The sequence below is a fragment of the Athene noctua genome, chromosome 2 (assembly GCF_965140245.1).
Source record: "Athene noctua chromosome 2, bAthNoc1.hap1.1, whole genome shotgun sequence".
NCBI lineage: Eukaryota > Metazoa > Chordata > Aves > Strigiformes > Strigidae > Athene > Athene noctua.
The window spans coordinates 100,925,236-100,944,959 of record NC_134038.1 but is presented as its reverse complement, the minus strand read 5'-3'; the positions used below and the strand labels follow the sequence as shown (position 1 = coordinate 100,944,959).

Below are 19,724 nucleotides of genomic sequence, written 5' to 3'. Positions count from 1 at the left end.
AGAGTAAAGCAAAGATGCACACACAGCCTCCATAGGAAGAGTAAGCATTTAAGATAATACCAAAGGAAGCAGTAAGCAGCCCTTCCCACTCCCTTCTGTTTTATAAGTCCAGATGTAACTGCCCCTCTCCTCCTCCCCTTAGTATCCGAGAGTTCTTTCAATTTTACTGCTAGCAAGACAAACACAGTTTGCATAGAGAGAACTATATAATTACAGCAAGGGAAAGTTGCACGGTCCACCGACTGTGCAAAACACTACAAAACTCACAGTAATAAGAGGTCAGGGGCTTAACTATTCATTTATTTAAATGCATGCCACAGTTTTCATTTTTTCTGGTCAAATCAACAGATTTTAATTGGCGCTTTGAAACGCAGCAGTCTATGAAAATGACAAAAATAATACTAGAAGCAAAGCACATACATGCCCTAAAGGTCTTTTAATTCCTGAAATCATGCTGCCCTTTTATTTGCTGTTGAAGAATGCGTGCATATTATTTCCTTTTTAAACCAATTTCAATTCAGCTTACACTCTAGCTTATTCAAAACTCAAGCTTATGCACAATGCTCAAAAATGTTCAGTGCACTCAGAGGAAAAAAGAACAATATGGAAAAAAAAAAGTGAATCAGTAATTTTACTGTAATACATATCTATGTGCCATGTCAGGGCACGTTTGAGGAAGCCATCTGCAGGGTATCAGCTTCAATGAGGTTAAGGAACATAAACACCGAGCTGACATGAAAAATCAAAGCAAAAGAGCAAAGAAATACTAGTTCGACTCGTGGTACACTTGGCACACCTTATGCATTTAAAGACACTGCCGCCATGCAGATTCCATCTCAATGGTTGGTGTATCACTCAAATGTCCTGAATTAATAACGGAGATAGAGCCCACAGATGGCATATGGTATGGTTTGAGACAGACTCATTTTGACAGGTGACAAAGATGACTACTCATCTAGTTATGTGAAATTAAGCATTTACAGGAATGGCAGGTGCGAACTGCCTCCTTTATACAGATTTGGAAGCATCCCATCACTCACAGAAAGTGATGCATTAAAATCCCAGACAACTCTGGAAATACAGTTAGTGTTAAATCTGCAAGGGAGGTAAGCTAAGGCTGAGATGCAAGCCTCTGCCCTTTCACAGTCTGTATGATCTGCATTCTGTTTTGATTTGGACAGAGCCCCAGATATCGAAAGAGAATACGAAGTTAAAAACCTAAGGAAAAGTGAAATATATTCAAGGCAAAAATTAGTTTCTAAACACTATGCCACTAACATTAATTAATTTCAACTTGCCTATTTCCTTCATTTTTTACTTTTTGGACTAACTGTTCACTGTTTATCTACCCCTGCTGTTTTAATGAATTTTTCCCAACCCTCCCTTGCCGTCAGTCACTGCAAGTGGATGTAAAATACTGTCTCACTAGAGGACTAGCCAACAACTCCGTAATATGACTGTATGATTGTAGAATAAATTACTTCTAAAGCAGGATGTATACCTTATGTACTTTTGGTACATGTTGATACTATAGGGCAACAACATCTTTGCTATCTGGCGGTCTGTGTAATTCAAACAGTAGCCCTGTGCAAAGACATATGGGTAAGAGTACACAAGATAACTGTACACATGTGCAATCATTGCAGGTTTTCCTAGAACTATAAAATGGATCCTAATACTAACCTCTTCCCACAACCTTTAACATTTTATAAAAAACAAACAACAACAACAACAAAAAAGAGTTAAAACATTTTCCCCTGACCATAGTCTACTAAAATTTCCTGCCACATAGATAAAATCCCAAGTTTTCCTCAATGCCATGTGGCATCAACATATTAAGAGAGAACAAACACTGGATGGGGGCACATATCTCAATCTCAGTTTGAGACCAAACTTCAAATAAGCATGCTTTCATGACGTATACATCCAAACAGACTGCTAAGACTGTGAGAGGGCACTATCACCACTGGCCAAATTTTTCCTGCAAGGAAAACTGAGGGTGTCTTTTGCAGCTAAACGGTGAACTCCAATTTCTTTCTCAGTCTTAGTACCACAATCAAGAGAAACAATGTCAGGGTCTCAGGTCCTTCAGGCTGTTGTTTTTGTGGTTTGGTTTTTTTGTTTTTTTTTTTTAAAATACACCAAATAACCTTCTCTGTCATACCAACAAACCTCGTGCAAGAGAAGTCGTATTAGCATTGGCTGTGATGGTTGAATTAATGTGCTGGTTGAAAACAGCAGTTGAAACTGTAAAGTACAATTTCCCATGCTTCCTTCCCAGCCATGGGTTTGTTCAGTCTGCAGGGTGACTTTGGGGTGAGCAAACTGAATTTGCTTCCAAGGAAATCAGAGCAGTGACCATACTTCAGGTTCACAGTGAATATGCTCCAAGCCCTTGGTGGGAACAGAGGTATTCAAACTGACATCTGCCATTCAAATGGCTTTGGACCATGAATAATGGGAAAGTTTGGTTAAGGGGATTAGATTTATTTTGAAGTAAAGGCTCCAGAAATGCAGATAATGTAGATATAGTGGCTTCTCTACCAGATTCTGTGATTTCCTGATCTGCTCTTACTGCTTCATACTACTCACTAATGTAAGGATAGACATCATCTGCAGCTGAAGAAAACAGCAGATGAAAAGTTTAGTATTTTAGATTATACCCTGAATAATTGTGACAAAGGCTCTTTTTCTAATGCCTTAGCTCAATATGCAGCACATCAAAAACTGATTAATATTTTGCATAACTACAGAACACTGCATGGTTCCAAATATTTCTTTCTTTACAAATAAGAAGGCCCAACTGAATGCAGACTTTATCATTTGAAAACATATGGTTGCTTCTCATCACAAAACTGAGCATGCATCCGTAAGTACATAAGGTACTATTACCACCATATTTATTGAATAAAAACCTAAAAGTACTATATCGTCAGACTGTACCACACAAGTATAATGATGATTTTCATGAGATTAACAGCGTCTCCTGAAATGCCAGATGTCTTTAAGGGCAGAATGGCATCTACCTGACAGCAGTACATGACAGCACTGCACATGCTCAGTATTTTAAATCATGTAAGTACTTAAACTGACCTATTAATAATAAACCTGAGTTTGAATGACCACTGGCTCAGGCCCCCAGATCTACCAAGCTTTCTAAGCATGAGAGACTGAAGGCCAGTTACAAGCACCCGCAGCTTTCCTTTGCCCCCTCCTCTGCTCTAGTCCCACCACTCCTGCCCCAAGGAAAGCTCTCCTCCCTCTTTTGCCTCCTCTTCCTCCTTCTCACTCTCCTCTCCTTGTGCTGGCCTCCAGCATCAGCAGAACAGCAGCGCTTCTGGCTGGCACTTCTCAGTGGATACTAAGACAGTGATTCCCAGATACAGAGGTAGATGCAACACTCCTGAATTAAGTGGCATTTTCTGTTGCTCCATTGCTATTTCCAGAGAATCTGAGAGTGTGAGCACTGTACTAATGAGTCAAAAGACTCACAGGGCCAAAGCCCAGCCACATCTTAAACAGATCTCTGGTCATAATCCCATCCACCGTACACCTTCTGAGCAGACAGTACCAGAATATGTTTATGAAATTATTTTTCTAAGGAAAAAATAAGAACCTGTAATCAAGTTTTTGGCACTTCCAAATAAATTCCAATCCATAAGCAGTTTATCAAGCACCTTATCAAAAAGCGGGCTAAGTATCTTTTAATGAAGGAGAAAGTTATTCCACCTATAGAGAGAAAATACACGTATGAAAAGGTTGTATTATTTTAGTCAGTGGATACAATCTATTTTCCTGAGAACCATCAAGACACTATTATGTAACTGAAGTACCTTATGTCTAGCTACATCTTAAAGATCCACCCAAGCAACATAAACAATATAAATTGGGTATATTTCAATGGACTGTGGTGTGAGGCCAGAGAAGCAAAACCCAACACTCGTGATACCTCCCCTATGTGGGTGACTCCACAGGCTGCTAGAACAGGCTGCAGTTCAGGCTTCACTGTATGTTAAGTGATACATTTTTAAACGTTTAGTCCTTTACTCAATCATATTATCCATAGCTTAAACTTCTTCCTCATTCATTGAGGACGTTAGCATTGTCATTGTGATCTGAGGAATTCTTTGCTTCTACTGCAGCTGTACCATCTACAACTCAGGGTATTAGTCTGCACATCCCCGTTCTTTTTATTTCCAATATCCTCCCATTCTGACAACTAAAAGGTGCAGAAACTCCAGCAAAGAGTAAAAGAAATCTGCGAATTCTAAGCACACAATCAGGCCACTAACCTGATGCTTTGACTGGTCTGAGATTAAAATACATGGCTATGCAAAGGAAAACAAATGGTTTGTGAAATGTCATAAAAATCCGTGTTTAAGTACAAAACCAGCTCTAATAATAGAGGATTTCATGCAATACTACAAATTGGTATTAAAAAAATGTACATAGTGTCTCTGGAAATGGTATTTTAAAAACATTTAACTTACAACAGAGTGTTACTGGAGAAAACAAATGTTTATATAAACTTTGTTATTAGCTTTGGACGTTACTTAAAAATAAGAGACACATAAAATTGGCCAAACCTTTTACCTGCAGGTAAGCTCTAATAAATATGGCAAAAACTGTAAATGAATCAAAATCATTGCTTTTAAGCTGTCTCTGGGGAAGTTTTGTCCAGATCTTAAAATTAATTTATGCTTTTACATGACTGCTTGTTGCTCTATGCCACTTATCAGATGTGTTCATTACTAAAGTGAAATAAACCCTTGCCTAACAGTTGCATGCAATTGCTGAAATTTTCTGCTTTTTAAAAGACACACGACTGGAACAACTTTTTCCTTTTCATTGGATATAAGAAGTGACACGATTAGTATATTTTCCCATGTAAAATTTCTTTGCAAGGAAGCCAAACCACATCCCAGTTTGTAACGTGACTTCTAACAAAATAAATTAATAAAATGCAGAACTTTTTAAAAGCGTTTAATGAAATAAGTTTGCAACCAGTAACACAGCTTCATACCTTTCTTAGCAGATAACAGAACTACATCTGGATTTCATCCTAATCAACTGACATGAAGGTTAACCAACTTCTCATTTATTTTGTTTTTTAAACAAATCACAGTTTTACCTTTTCCTCAACAGGAAAGTTAAACTCACATTCCCCATAAAAAAGTTTATTTTGTCTGGTGAAAATGTATACAGGAGACTGCCAACATTCCCTAGTGATCTTTCAGATACAAGTCTGATAAGCTTGGAAGAGGGGACTAGACAAAAAAGCAGAAGGTAAAAAAATTTTTACAAATTTAGCTTGACCAATCATCAAAATTATTTCACCAAATTACAAGCTCAGAAATTCTTGGTCGTACATGAAACACAGAAATGTGATCAAATAATCCTTAAAAAAAAAAAATCATATAAACTGGAAACTGTATGAAACACTGAAGAGGACAAGCACCAGCATATGTTGCTATTGTACAAAAAGGCTGGTGTACACATAATACATGTTCCACACAGCAACATTCAAGACACACATCTTTAATAGGCTTTCATGAATTCCTCTTGCTCTGCCATCACACGTAAAGATTCGTTTTTAAAGAGATTAGAGTACTTCTCCTGAACATGAGTCAGGTCAAAGAGAGTTCTACTTACAGCATTGCCTAGAAGATTTAGAAACAGGAAGACTAGAGACCATCCATTAAAACCATTCACAGATTTGTGACAAACTCACGCTCACCAAGATGGCTACTGATTGAAGGAAAGCGATATAATTTCCACCATGCTCAGATTATATTGAATTAAGACTACTACAGTACCCCTTAGCTGAGTAGAGCAGTTTCTTATTTCCAGCAAGCGATTAAAAAAAAAATAAAAATCTTCTGAGAGTACTCATAAGATGAGCAACAGTGACAAAAGCAGCAGTCTACACCAAAACACTTTTAACAATGTGAGTTAAAAATGAAAGCAAAGACCCTAACTGTGAAAATTGTTAAAAACTTGACTTGCCTTTATACAAGATTCTGAAAAATGTTACAATAAAAAAAAAAAGAGAAAAACTTGTGACAGATATGAGAGTTCGAGACAGAATGCAAAGCTCTAAAAACCACAACCAAACTGCTTCCTACAGATTTCTATGCAGTGTGTTGTTAAGACTCTATCTTAGTGAAGCGTATATTAAATCAAAGAATAAGATAACAGCCTGGGAAGTGAAGTGAAAAATGGCTTATTCCTATCAAGGTGAGATTTCTCTAGCCCACGTGCTTCAATAGGGGAAGATGCAGTTATGGCACTCTGGTGAGAAAATACTGTCCTTGACATCTTAAGAAAACCTAAGTGCAACTATTAATTGTATAACATCTTTGGGAAAGCAGCATGGACACCAGCTATTTATGTGGATATTGTTGATGCACATGGTTACAAAATTTACCTCAAGCTATATCCAGCTTTTTCCTCCTCTTTAAAGTTAGGTTCTTTCTATAAACAGTTCCTATGAATTTCAATAGATTGATGTGGTGACAGAATCCAACCAAACCAACCTATCTTTGACACAAAACTCTTAACTTCCTGTTCTGCATACACACAATATTCTTTCAAATTCACACTGTTGTACACTTTGATGCTTTTAATCTCACTGAACTACTTCATTACAATTTTTTCAACACAGACATACACTCCGAATTTCCATTTCTTATCATGGAAGCTCTGCACACTCTCAGAATAGCATCTGACATAGGATAATGAAAACACTGTTGAGTGAGACCAGCATATAGCATTTCTGGAAATATTTGTCTGAGGTGTACCAGAAAGACAAATTCAATCCCATAGTCCATCACCTGCTAATGACTTTTCCTTCAGTTCTTGAAAACAGTAGACATACACACAAATGCAACATCACTGTAATAACGTTCCACAGGTCAGAGACCTCAGGAACATTATAATTCAAAAATTATTTCAGTGTCTTATTATCTCGATAACTGTTGTGTCAGTCAAATGACTTAACACTATTAGTCTAATTCTATAAATTTACTTAGAAGTCCGTAACTTTTTTAAGGTACTGCTTAAAATGAAGCACACTACGCAAGGTTCAAGTGAGTACTTACTCACTCAATAAATACCTGTGCCAGCATATAAATTATTCTCTTTTCTTCCTTACCTCCAGATGCTCTAAAATATAGGGAGGGTTTGTCATGCCAAGCCTCAGCATAGCTCCCTCAGGAATAGCTTCAACCAGCTTCCACAGAAGCGTAGGGAGATCTGTGCCAATGTCTCTGCCATAAGCCCCTGTGTCTTCACTGGTCAGCCATATCTCACAAACACCCTCTGTGAATAAAAGAAAGAGATAATTAACAAATCTGTTTTAGAGCTGTTTATTTTATCATACAGCTGCTCACTCTTTTTAATGCAGTATTTCACAAGGCTATTATGCAGCCAGACTGGGTATTCAATTGCAAGGGGGAGGGAAGGAGAAGGAAGGCTTATCCCATGGGTAGCAGTGGGTTATTAAGTTCATTTTATGAGCACAAGAGTGCTACAACAATGCTGTAAATTATCATTGCTGTGGAGTGATTAACATTCACAGCCAATGACTAATTCCGTGCTGCCTCTACAGCAAGTCAGTCAAGTTTAGTACTGTGCTCTATTTTTTGAGCCTAATTTATTAAACACTGCAAGCAACATTACCCAAGCAAAGAGTCTGCATTAATGGTTGTTATTAGTAGTTAACTTATTAACTGGTAAGTTTCCAATAAACAAAAATACCTCAAAAGCAAGTGATTAACATTTCTTCTGGAATAACTATTAAAAATGTGTATTCTTTAAATCTTACAACTAGCAATGCAATATTCGGTTGTATTGAAAAGCTTAGTGACCACTGCATGACTGAGTGATAGTGTTGGAAAACCTGCTTCCTGGCACTTAATACTTTATTTTCCATCAATCAGGCCTCAGGAAGTAGTATATTTAATTTATGTTGTAAAGAGTAGTGACCTTGAACACTGATATTTGGTAATAATATCCTCCTGCTCAAAGAGGGGAAAGATTGCACCACCCTTTAATAATAGTCAAAAGCAATGACGTTTCACATAGCCACTTCTATCAGTCTGCTCAGCTTCCACCCTTTTTGCAGTGCAATGCAATGCACCTCCTCACCACCCCAAAGCAAGAAATAACCATCAAAACCAGGGTGGCCTTGAGTAAGAATCCTGTGATTCCCAATGATACCATTAACTCAATGAAGAGTTAAATTTCTAATATTGATGACGAATCGGTAAAGAAAACATCCTAACACTAGAAGGAAGAATAATTCTTCAAAGCACTTTTTGGGCCAGCAGAGAACTATCACAAAATGTAAATGTTTATATTACAAATATATACTTAAGATGGGAAAACATAAACATGTACACAGACTTGAAACACATAAAAAGTGATAAACCTAGAAAACCAGAAGTTTTACCAAAATGTAAACCCAAGACTGCCACTCAAACTCACACTATAATAATAAAGGCAGACAGCAGGCTGCTGAGCATCAGTTAATTCTGATTGTTCAGAAAGGTTTTCAAGGTCATTTATTATTTAAAACGAAGAACACTTAAAAATTAAAGATAAACCAAGAAACTCATTGCTTCTTAAGTTTTGCTTCAAGAATTAGTAAGAGAGATGTGTAATTCTGTTCTTGTAAGGAGTCCGGCAGAAAGTATTCTTGAAGTACCGCTTTTTGGTTGTCCAGCTTGCAGTCACAACTTTGCAGTCACACTCAAACTGAGCTCCCCCAGGACTGATGAGGTATGCAGAATCTGCTAGCAGTATACAATCACACCTTGGATTCCACTGCAATTGCTTATGTTTTCAGAATTCATCTCACCACAAGCAGGACCCCATCGTGAAATACACTCTAGGGTTTGCTGCCTGCCCTACATTTTCCCAAGATATGGAAAAAAGAAGCAAATTATATGATACATTTTAAAAATAAGAGAAACATAAAGGATCTAAATGCTGACTAATGTCCTATTGGGTTTTTTTTATACCAGTCTCCAACAGCCATTAGAACACTGTAAAACAGTAATTTACTTGCCAAGTTTCTACCGAAACAGAGTAATTCTCAATTTTAAGCTTTCAATCTAAATAGTTGCATAGGTTTTGGGGTTTGTTTGTTTGTTTGTTTGTTTTTCATTAAAATGGCTAATGGAATACTGCCTGAGAGTTACCAGAGGAACGTTGAGGAAAAAAAAGATAAATCACTGACTAGGGATGGAAATAACATTCCTGTGGAAAACAACAGTGAGCTTTTAAAGCTGTATAGGTGGGGACTATTAGCCCCCTGGTGGGCTGAAACTTCAAATTAAATCACAAGAAGAGGAAACAGCTGTGATAGTAAATCAGCAACAACAGGAATAATAACTCTCTTATCTGCTCTCTGATCAGGGTGTTGAACAACAAGCAATGGGAATAATTCATGCTGAGAGCACCAAGGATGTAGTCTTAATATGGGGGGGGGCACAGAGAAACAACCACACCTGTATTTTAGGAGAAAGTTCATGCCCCAGTTTCAGGCTGACAAAATGGATCTTCAACTATGAAAGCTACTGTGAGTGCAAAGTATACACAAGTGAGGTAAATCAACTTTGTACACAACTGTGTGTGATAGAGGTTTGGTGTCAACTGTTGTTAGGCTGTTTGTTCTAGTCCTTTGCATCCTGAGTTTAGGAGTCTAAACTTGTACCAGGTAAGAGGAGAAAACAACAGACCTTTCAAACAGTACTAATAAAGTGAGCCAACACTTCCTATTCTCACTCAACCCCCTTCCCCTCCAAACTCCAGCCCTACGTAGAAACACATTTAAAGCTACTGTCTAATTACGTACCTTATTTTTTTTCCTTTCTTTTGCAGTGAACTTCACTCGATCATTCACCATTCTGTTACTGGGTAATTTTGGCGCTAATAACAGCAAGCTGATTTTGTAAACAAGAAAATTGATCGAAACTGCAGAGTTTGGATGTGCAAACTCAGAGCATTTGTTAGAGTATTAAGGCCAATTATCATTACATTCAAATAATTACAAGTCTGCCTTTGGTCACAGATCATAGTTTATTTCTCACTCTGCCATCACTACCCAGCACAAAAGAGTAACCTCAGCAGCTGGCTTCTAATGTCTGCTCTGCTGTAATTGGAGATGACTGAGTATGAAAAATGTTGGAAAAATAATAGGTTCTAAGTAAATGAAGGGGGTTCTGAGCATATTCCTTCTCCAACGCCTCAAAATAAAGAATACTCGTTGCAGATTATCTGACATGGGTTTTAACTTCACTTTTGTGGAGTAGCCTGTACAATCCTTGTCATAAAGGAGACAAGAAATCCTACAGCTATCACTTTTAGGAGATATGTGCATTTCTGTTTAAGAGACCATTTTAAATGATTCATTTATTTAATAAAAAATTTCTAGCATTTTTTATTTTGCTCTGTCTTCATGCCACTATTGTAAAACTGTTTTCAGCAGTAGCAAACATCTTTTAAATTGAAGGGAAATCAACTCCACCTGAAAAATTAATTTACTTCAGTCTACAAAAACATCTGGAGATGTTAAAATCAGACACTAATCCTGATAAAATTCCCCAACTTTTTAACCTGCTGTACCTTTGTACAAATGAAATACAATCACAAAATCCCTTTATTTTTTTCTTCTCCTTCCCTTATTTTTGTTCTACTCTTTCCTGTGAGATTTTCTAATGTGAACAGGAGTGACTTCTCCGGCAGCAAAATGCTTTGCAGGCTGCCCCAGTGGGAGGCATCCGATTCTGACCTCCTCAGTAGCCCACATATGCTTATCAGTAACTGCCTGACCTCCTTGCTATTCCTTCTCCAATGGTGAATTCTTACAGCAGCCTGCAGTACTGTACAGACCATAGAAATACCTCTCCCACTGCACCACAGAAATCTAAAAGACCATCTGCCAAGGAGGGGTCTGACTTAAACTGTTTGTCAAAACCTGACTGCAGACTTGAGGACAATCAATCTGACCCTGCCATTCCTGATCACACCCTTAGAATTAAACAAAAATCATAGCCAAAGATGGAGAGAGAGAAAGGCTTGGAAAAAATCAAATTAATTTTCAATGTGCTTATTGTTCAGAATGAGCTTACCCTACATACATTTATTTTCTCTTCAATTATTTGAGTTTCCCCTTATTTATTCAGCATGGGTTTTACAAGCACTATTTACACACTTGATGCAGTTCACATGCTAGATTACCTTGCTGAATCAGTGCCTTAACTGAGAAACTGAAGACATTTGTGTTCACACCATATCACTGTATCAACCTGAATATAACGCAAGTTTAAACAGAAACCAAGATTTGGAGGAATCAAATTCCTCCTATATTTCTGAAGTACTCTGCAAGCATTAAGAGTCCAGGCCTCCTCTTAAGACAGTCAGTTCAAACGCATGGATCACCATGAAAGATCCCATTGCAGGGACCTCCTGAAAGAATAAAGTGGGAGCAACTCACTGGTGCTAATGGTAGTTTGGAAGGCTTAGTTTCCAGTTCACCAAGACATCCCTATTTGATCTGTACATACACAGGACTTCTAGACGAGAAAGAGAATGGAATTATACACAATCCTGTACAAACACACCCTATCCCAGACTCAAAAAGTAACTCACACCTAACTGTCATAATTAGAAACTGCAGGATATCTGGCAAGCAGAGAACAAAAAAAGTAGACTGAAGAAAAAAGACAGGTCTAGATACAGCACTGGTGAAAGAGGGAAGCTGTCAGGTTATTATCTAAAGGATCACTGCTTTTTCTGTACTTTGGAAAGTGTGGGTCAGCATATGATTCAGCAATATATCATTCAGACAAATGCAGTACTATAGCTCCGCTCACAACAATACTACTTACAAACTGGTCCCATTGCAGTCTCATTTTCACTTTGAGGGACAAAGCTCTACATAAGTGTCTCATAGTCTTTCTAGAGGACCTTTATTATGCCCAAAAAAATTTCCACTTTCCAAAAGGTCTATTTCTTTTTTATACTTCTGGACAGACTTGAGAAAGTGAAAGATGATTGTTCACTCCTGTCTTGTTAATGTTTCCCATGAATAGCAGAACAAGACCTGAATGGCATCATGAATATTGGGTGACCTACTGGAATGCAATGCTTGGAGGAATTACAAGATCCCCAAAATGCCTGTTAAAAGAGAAAGACTATCAGAAGAATGATTGGCTTCACCAACCCTTTACTACACAAGAGGAAGCAATGGCTGGTTGAGTGGCCAGGAAAGTCTGTTCAGCATTAGTGCTCTACAAAATGAGGACCAGAAAAACATTTATCTGAATTTTCACTATTAGAATAACAATCAGTAATTTTTAAATACCTCTTCAATAGCATAAAATGCTTTCAAGCATTGATTAGTATTACATAAAGACCTGCTACACACAGTGACTGAATTTAAAAGTATGAACAAATTCTATTTTATGTGGTCATCAGGAAAGCCAAAAGGTAAAGACAATTCTGTGCACACAGTGAAAATTTCTTTTTGTTAGATCACAGTATAGCTTCAGTTGCAACAGACCTCAGGTGGTAACGTAATTCAATCTCCTGCTCAAATGGGGTCCAATGAAGACGAGACTGCTCAGGCTCCCGTGCAGTTGTGTTTAGAATATTTCCAAGGACAGAAATACCACAGCACTTTGGGTAATCTTTTTAAGTTTTTGACCACCCTCAGGGTAAAATACTTCTCCTTGCACCTAATTGCAATTTCCTGTGTTCCAACTTGTCCTGTACCTCTCATCCTCTCTCTGCAAGACCTGCCTGACTACAAGGGAATCCGGCTCTGCACACTCTATACTGCCATTTAGGCAGTCGTAGACAGCAATACTCCTACCTTTTTCTTCAAAAGTTCAACAAATCTATTTCTCATATGTCACGTGCTCCACCCTTCTAACCATTTCAGTAGCCCTTTGCTGAATTGCTCCAGTATGTCAGTAAACCTTGTCCTGGAGTGCCCAAAATTAGACAGAGCACTCTTTCTGTGAGGTCTCATGATTGCCAGATACAAAGCACTAGTCACTTCCCTGAGCCTGCGGCTGCACTCTTGCTAACAGCAGCTACAACACAGCTGGTAACTGCGAAGGGGTTTCACTGCTGACTCATTCATCAGATTGCCCAGAGAAACTCCAAAGTCTACAAGCTGCTTTGCAGTCCGTCAGCTCTCCATATCCATACTGCAGCATGGTGTTATTTTGTCTTGTATTCAGGACATTTTACTTGCCCTTGTTGAACTTCACGAAGTTACGGACAGTCCATTTCTCCAGATGGTTGAGGTCCCTTGCAATTTTAGCCCTATCCTTCAGCCAGTCAATTATTGTTCCAATTTGGTATAATTTCCCAAATTGCTCAAAATGCACACCATCTCACTGTCCACACTGTTAATAAAGACATGAAATGCCAGCCCCAGTATCAACCCCTACAAAACACCATTAGTGACTGCCAGCTAGACTTTAAACCACAGATCACCACCCTGTCAGCCTGGCAGTCCAGCCAATTCTTTCCGACACCTTATCATCCACTTATCCAGTCCATATCTCACCGATCTATGAATATTACAGGAGACTATGCTGAAGACCTAACTAAATTCATGTTAAAAAAACAAAGCCCAAACCAAAACAGAAAACCCCAAAGAAATCCCTCCACCTGAAACCCCCCAAACCAAACAAAAAACCCCAAACAACCCACTCCTCCCTTCTCCCCAAAGAAACTCCAAACCAAGCCACGTCAACACTCCACAGCTTTCCTCTCCTCCAAAGCCAGATATCCCATAAAAAAGTCACACAGACCAGTCACATGACTTGCCACTGGTAAAAGTACACTAACTGTTCCCAAACACCCTCTTGTCCTTCACGTGGCTTCCAGAAGGGTTTGCCCCATAAACAGTGAGGTTCAGCTGCCCTGTAGTTCCCTAGATACTCCTTCTTGATCTTCCTGAAGGGGCAGGGTGGCATTTCCTTTTTACCAGTCATTGAGATTCTCCTGATTGTCACGTCCCTTGAATGATGAGAGAGAAAAGCCTCATAATGACATCAGCCAGTGCTCTCAGCACACTTGGATGCTTCTCATTGCAGGATTACTTCTATTACTTCTGGATGTCAGTCTGCAGTTACAAAAACTGCAGCTATGTTTTGCAAGTGCTTAGTTCAGTACAAGTTGTGGTTTCTACTACCCACAGGACACTATATATTAGAGTGCTTAGGAAATGAACACAGTAACTTTTACGGTCTACATATTTTTGAGAACAAATGTGTTTGGGAAATAATACAAAGTGACATACAGACCACGTTATACTGACTCAGATTATTCCACCTATGTCAGATAACTTACTATTTTAAAAGTAGAACACTCAGCAATAACACTCTGGAAGATTCTGTTTGGCAGTATTGTCTACTATACTCCATAACAAAATTCGAGTTATTTTTTTCTTTTTCTTTTGCCAAGATGTTTGAGCAAATGTTTGCACACACAAATGATTAAAGTTGTCATGTATTTATATACATGCTACACATTAGTATATATTCATGGTATGAAATTCTCAAATTATATGAAGCCAAAACAGGAACTTGATTTAAAGTATCATTTACCACAGATGTGACGTAAGTACTTACCACAAATTCCTGATCTTGCAAACTAATGGAAAAAAGTTTGGGCTCTATTTGAAAACTCAAAACCAGAAAAATTAATTGTGCCTTGGACCCCCTTAGCTTTTCTGGCAATTGCTTTTTCAGAAGTATGAAACATGCCATGAATTTTAGTTAGATTAAGTTATCTTTCCAAAAAGTAAACATGCTATCTCACTTATATAAATTGTAATCAGAGCTTAAATGAACTTCAATGCAAAAGAGCTCAAGAAACATCTTGATTCTATTTGAATGAAAATGTGTTAATATATTTTTTAAATTTTATGGTTTTCTCCCCTTGAAGTGCATCCATATTTTGTGTGTTATTTTATGTAACGAAAAAGTTAAATCAGAGATGGACCACAGTAAAAAAAAAAAAAACAAGCATTAGGACTGCTCAGTTAAGAACTTTTCTTAATCCCTTTAAGCTACAATAACAAAACATTCAGGTTTTGCACAAGATTCAAAAACTAAAACTCCCCCTCTCTCCCAACAACAAAACACATGCACACACTTCTATTACCACCTTTCACATTAATTTTGAGGGTTACTCTGGAGATTTTAGCACAACCACACCAACCACACATTGAAATGAAGAGTTCTGGCCTACCTACCAATCTACTCTCTTTAGCAACACCAAGCTAACTTCAATGAAAGGATATTCTACTATCCGCTTTATATTTAGATGTGAAGTCTGTTAGAAGAATCAAATAGCCATATGACTAATGGTGGATTTCTATTTTATTTTCTGTGGTTATGAAAGTGGAAGCCATAAACAACTTATTCAAGCTTTTCCTTTTCAAAAGTCATGCATCTGAAAGGTGAAACTGATTAAACATGGGTTCACAGAATTTGCTTATTTATCTAAATTCATTGCACAAAACTCTCAAAACCAGAACCAGTCCTTTCGCAGCAAATGCTTCACCATTCAGACATTTACAAAGGAAGCTTACTACCTGTGATTGTTGCAGGGCTTAGCAGTTTTACAATTTATATCAAATATTATTTCTTTTGTGTATTTCTGTGACTATATTGATAAGCAAAGTATTCTGATACGAGGAGTATTTTGAAACAAGGAATGAGAAAGCTTGTGAAGTAGTAAAAGCTTAGTTAGAATTATTCCTTCTTTCTATAGTATTAATTTTTTAAAAAGTTAGAAACTGAGAACTCCCAATCAAAAGCATGCAGCAGATAGGGCTAACTGATCATTAAATACCGAAGAGAGTATAAGGGGTTTCTCTCTATCACAAAGCAAACCCTTGTCCTTGCTTATAAAAGAGGTCATTCTACCCCTATAGGGACCTCTGTTCCTAATCGCTTACTGCTAGAGCATAAACTAGCAGCACTGTCTTGCTCGTTTTGTAGCTAAAATGCACTAGCAAAAGGGAAAGGAAGCAGGGGGGGAAGGGAACGGTATAATAGGTCACTTGCTGCTGCAAACAGCATGATAGCTAAACTTATTATGAGCCCAGTATCATTCTGCTAGAACAAGAGAGACTCAAAAGGGCATCAAGACAGTCAGGACGCAGAAGTTTGCTCAGTGCCAACACTGCAAGCATTATGCATCTTGCTTTCAAGAAGGATTAATGATACCATACATCATGATGATAAATTTGGTTTGTAGCCAGTTTGAAGAGAAAGGGGAAGAAAGGATTTTGAAAAAACTGGAGGGAAAAAAACAGAGTTGAATTCCTTGAGTTGGTCCTATTTCTCAGGTTGAGGGATGAGTAAACTGTTCTTTAAGACAGAAGTCTGTGCTTTCTCTGCTGGTCTGCCGCCTGTGACCCTCCTATGTCCAGGCATGCATGTTACCTACACGATGGCCTGTTTTGAAGGTTAGCTCTTGCACAAATTAAAAAAAAAAAAAAAAATAAAAATAAAAAAAAAAAATTTACACTTACTCATTACACTTGCCAGGTGGAAAACGATAAAACTGAAATTTGCTATTCTATGTACACACATTCTACAAGAATTAAGTTGGTTTTCAGAGATGGTGGACATCTACTGCCTAAGTTAACAGAATAAAAGTCTTACGTGTATTAACGATCAGGGACAGAATCAGCTGATGTTAATTAGTTCTTTGCTGAACTAAGAACATTATTCAAGAAGCAAGTTCAATGATAGACAACGGTACACACATCAAGAAAATAAAGCATAAAGGACTGGGGCACCACAGGGAATGGATTTTACAAAAAGAGACTTAAACACAAAGGAAAGCTATTTCAGAAAACAGACAGGCATGAGTTTAGAGTTGTTGTTCTGCAGCCCTGTATACAGAATACAGATATGCAGGTCCCTGAAGCGTGGAATTATTGTTCTCAGCTCTATGCCACACAAATACACTTTGTGAACTATTGATAGGTTCATGTTGTTCTTGTACTATAAGCAGAGAGGGAGTACTCAGCCCTCCACCAGAAGGGTCAGTCTAGCACCCTGCAGAAATACTGTTTAGCTACTGTAAAGAGAAAGAGCAAAATTTCCATAAACTTAAAAACTGAAGAACTAAAATTTATTATTCCTATACCTATTGTCAAAACACAAATGAGAAATCTGCTTTGAACTCTGAATTTAAAATGAGGCATATAAGAAATCTTGTTTATGACTTAGGAATTCATTGAGAAAAAAAGAGTAACATGCCACTCATTATAACATACGCTTGCTGTTTTAAAACCAAAACATAGGCTATCGGTCTGCTGTAGATGAAGTATCAGATGCAAAGGGTCACACACTGCACAAATTCAAGGAAATGGTCATGAGCTGTAGGCATATTTTACAGGATGCAGTGCTAATTAATGGAGGCTTTTTACTTAGTATCCATCTCTGTAGTGCTAATGAGTTTGGATTAATTTAAACAACATGTTTTCATGGAAACTGATTAATTCTTGGGAAGTAACGTGGCGTACCAAGTTTCAATCATTAAAAATGTTTGTAGCCAAGCAAAATAACTCTCTGAATCTGGGTTCAGAAAGACAGTATCCTAAAATTCTACAACAGCAGTTTGCACACAAGCTACCAGGGTGCGTTAGAGATACTTGACATGGAAACTCATCCTCCAGAAGCATTCTCCCACCCAAATTTCTTGCATTTTTGAGAGCTGAATCCTATAGCCCTATTTCATTCAATATTTCTGACCTTTTTTTTTTTTTTTTTTTTCCTTAATAGATGAACAGCAAGAGTAGAAACAAACCACATTTTTGGGTATATACAGATGACATTTTAAAAATTACCTGAAAATTACCGTAACTCAAATTACTTCCAACTAAAATGTTGAAGTTTTAAGATGTAATCAAAGAAAGAAGATAGTTTATGTCTGTCTTTGACTGAAAAACTAACAAGAATGAATAAATAATCTCTGCTCTGCTACACATCCCAGGATTAGGGCAGATGTCTTTTAGAATGTTACATGTTCTGATCACCAAATAAAACCAAGAATAATAAGAAAATACTATCGTAAGTGACAAATACAAAAGTGTTAAATGCTTTGCTTCACACTAAGTTATGAGCCAAGATATAATAACATAAACCTCAAAGAGCAATACAGAATACAGTTATATTTTATGTTAAAGTACTGAATTCCAAGGAAAAGACTGATTTTAATTACAGTTATTCTTTGTATAAAGTGAGAAAATAGCTTAAGAATCTGGCAAGCTGTTATATCATAGAATAAAAGAAAGCAGGGAAAATAGTCAGCATGTGCAAGGGCAAGGCAGCCAGCTAAACATGGAATGCTCTTAGGGGACCCCAATTCTATAAGCCAGTAATACAGAGGGGTAATGCGTAAATACAGTTTCCAAGGATGATAATCCTTATCTAAAGTTCCCTCCTCACAATAACACAGATAACACCATTCATTAAGAATAATATGGCCTGTATCTTCAAGCACGTCAACTTGTTGCTGCACCTGACTACAAGCTAGAACAGTTCAGTGGTAAGTCACTAAGTAACCATGTAACCTCAAAACTAGTGTGTTGGGTTTTTTTTTAAGAGAACAACAATAATCAGGAAAACATACATTAAAAATTAGTCTACAGATAGAAATAACATCATAATCCTCTGATTTCTGTCAAAACCATAATTTAGTATTACTTAAAATACTTTTTCAAATGGATGGTATTTTCTCTGCAACTTTAAATGGGTCTACTTGACCAAAAAGGAGAATGCTTGTACAGCAGTAGTAATACAGTTTCCCTAATGCTATATCATGAAGTTGTTTAAGTGTATCTACTGAATTTTTACTGAGTACCCAGAGTCTCTTTGGTCTGTAATCACCTTAATTTAAGTATTCAGCGATACACCACTGAAATATATCATAATCAGAATGCAATTAAAATCTGTTGGAGATGTCCACAGGGAGGTCAAAGTGAAGTTATTCAAGGATTTTGAAGGATATTAATGTATTTTTCTCATACAGATTAATTCCAATTAAGGTCTCATTCTAAACAATAATTTACCTTTTGATGAACTTATTTTATGTCAATATAGGAACATGAATTAAATCAAAATTAAGACAGATGAGCTTTTATTTGGAAACCTTTAACAAAAGAATATCCAAAGTGTAATTACTGAATCTTTTCAAGACCAGAATTCAAACAAGAGCCTAGTCACTCAGAAAAAGTTTATTATTCCACTTATTAAAAAAAAACCACCAAGTAGATGACACTAGGAAAAAGAAACTTTAAAAAAATTATTGAAATAATCTTATAATATCCCTATTTGTTAAACAGTTTTTCTTTAAATACTTAGTAGAAGTCTACAACTGTTATACAAGTTTACCTTTGTGTTCATTAAAAAATTTATGTAATGTGTACCTTACACCAACACCTCTACATCTTATATTTAGCTCTGAAAGACACAACCCAGCAAGGTAATTTGAGGAAAAAACTTTTAAAAAGTATTGAACTTCAAAAATCTTACAACAGCTGCTCAGCTGCATGAACTGTTAGAAAGCCATCATTAGGGAAATCACGATGAAGAATAACACTTGCCTTAAAGACTTCTTTAATGAGTTATCCCTAACACTAGGAGATCACATTTCCCTTCAAACCAGGTAATCGCATT

The 19,724-nt window shown here is 37.2% G+C and overlaps 1 protein-coding gene across 2 annotated transcripts in view; it reads right to left on the bottom strand.

Annotated features, from left to right (window-relative positions):
• CDKAL1 (CDKAL1 threonylcarbamoyladenosine tRNA methylthiotransferase) overlaps positions 1 to 19,724 on the bottom strand; it is a 422,283-nt gene that overhangs the window by 155,182 nt on the left and 247,377 nt on the right. For both annotated transcript variants that reach the window (XM_074899749.1, XM_074899750.1), the window contains one exon: positions 7,154 to 7,320. In XM_074899749.1, coding sequence (XP_074755850.1) covers positions 7,154 to 7,320 — 167 coding nt within the window. The remainder of the gene's footprint in view (positions 1 to 7,153; positions 7,321 to 19,724) is intronic.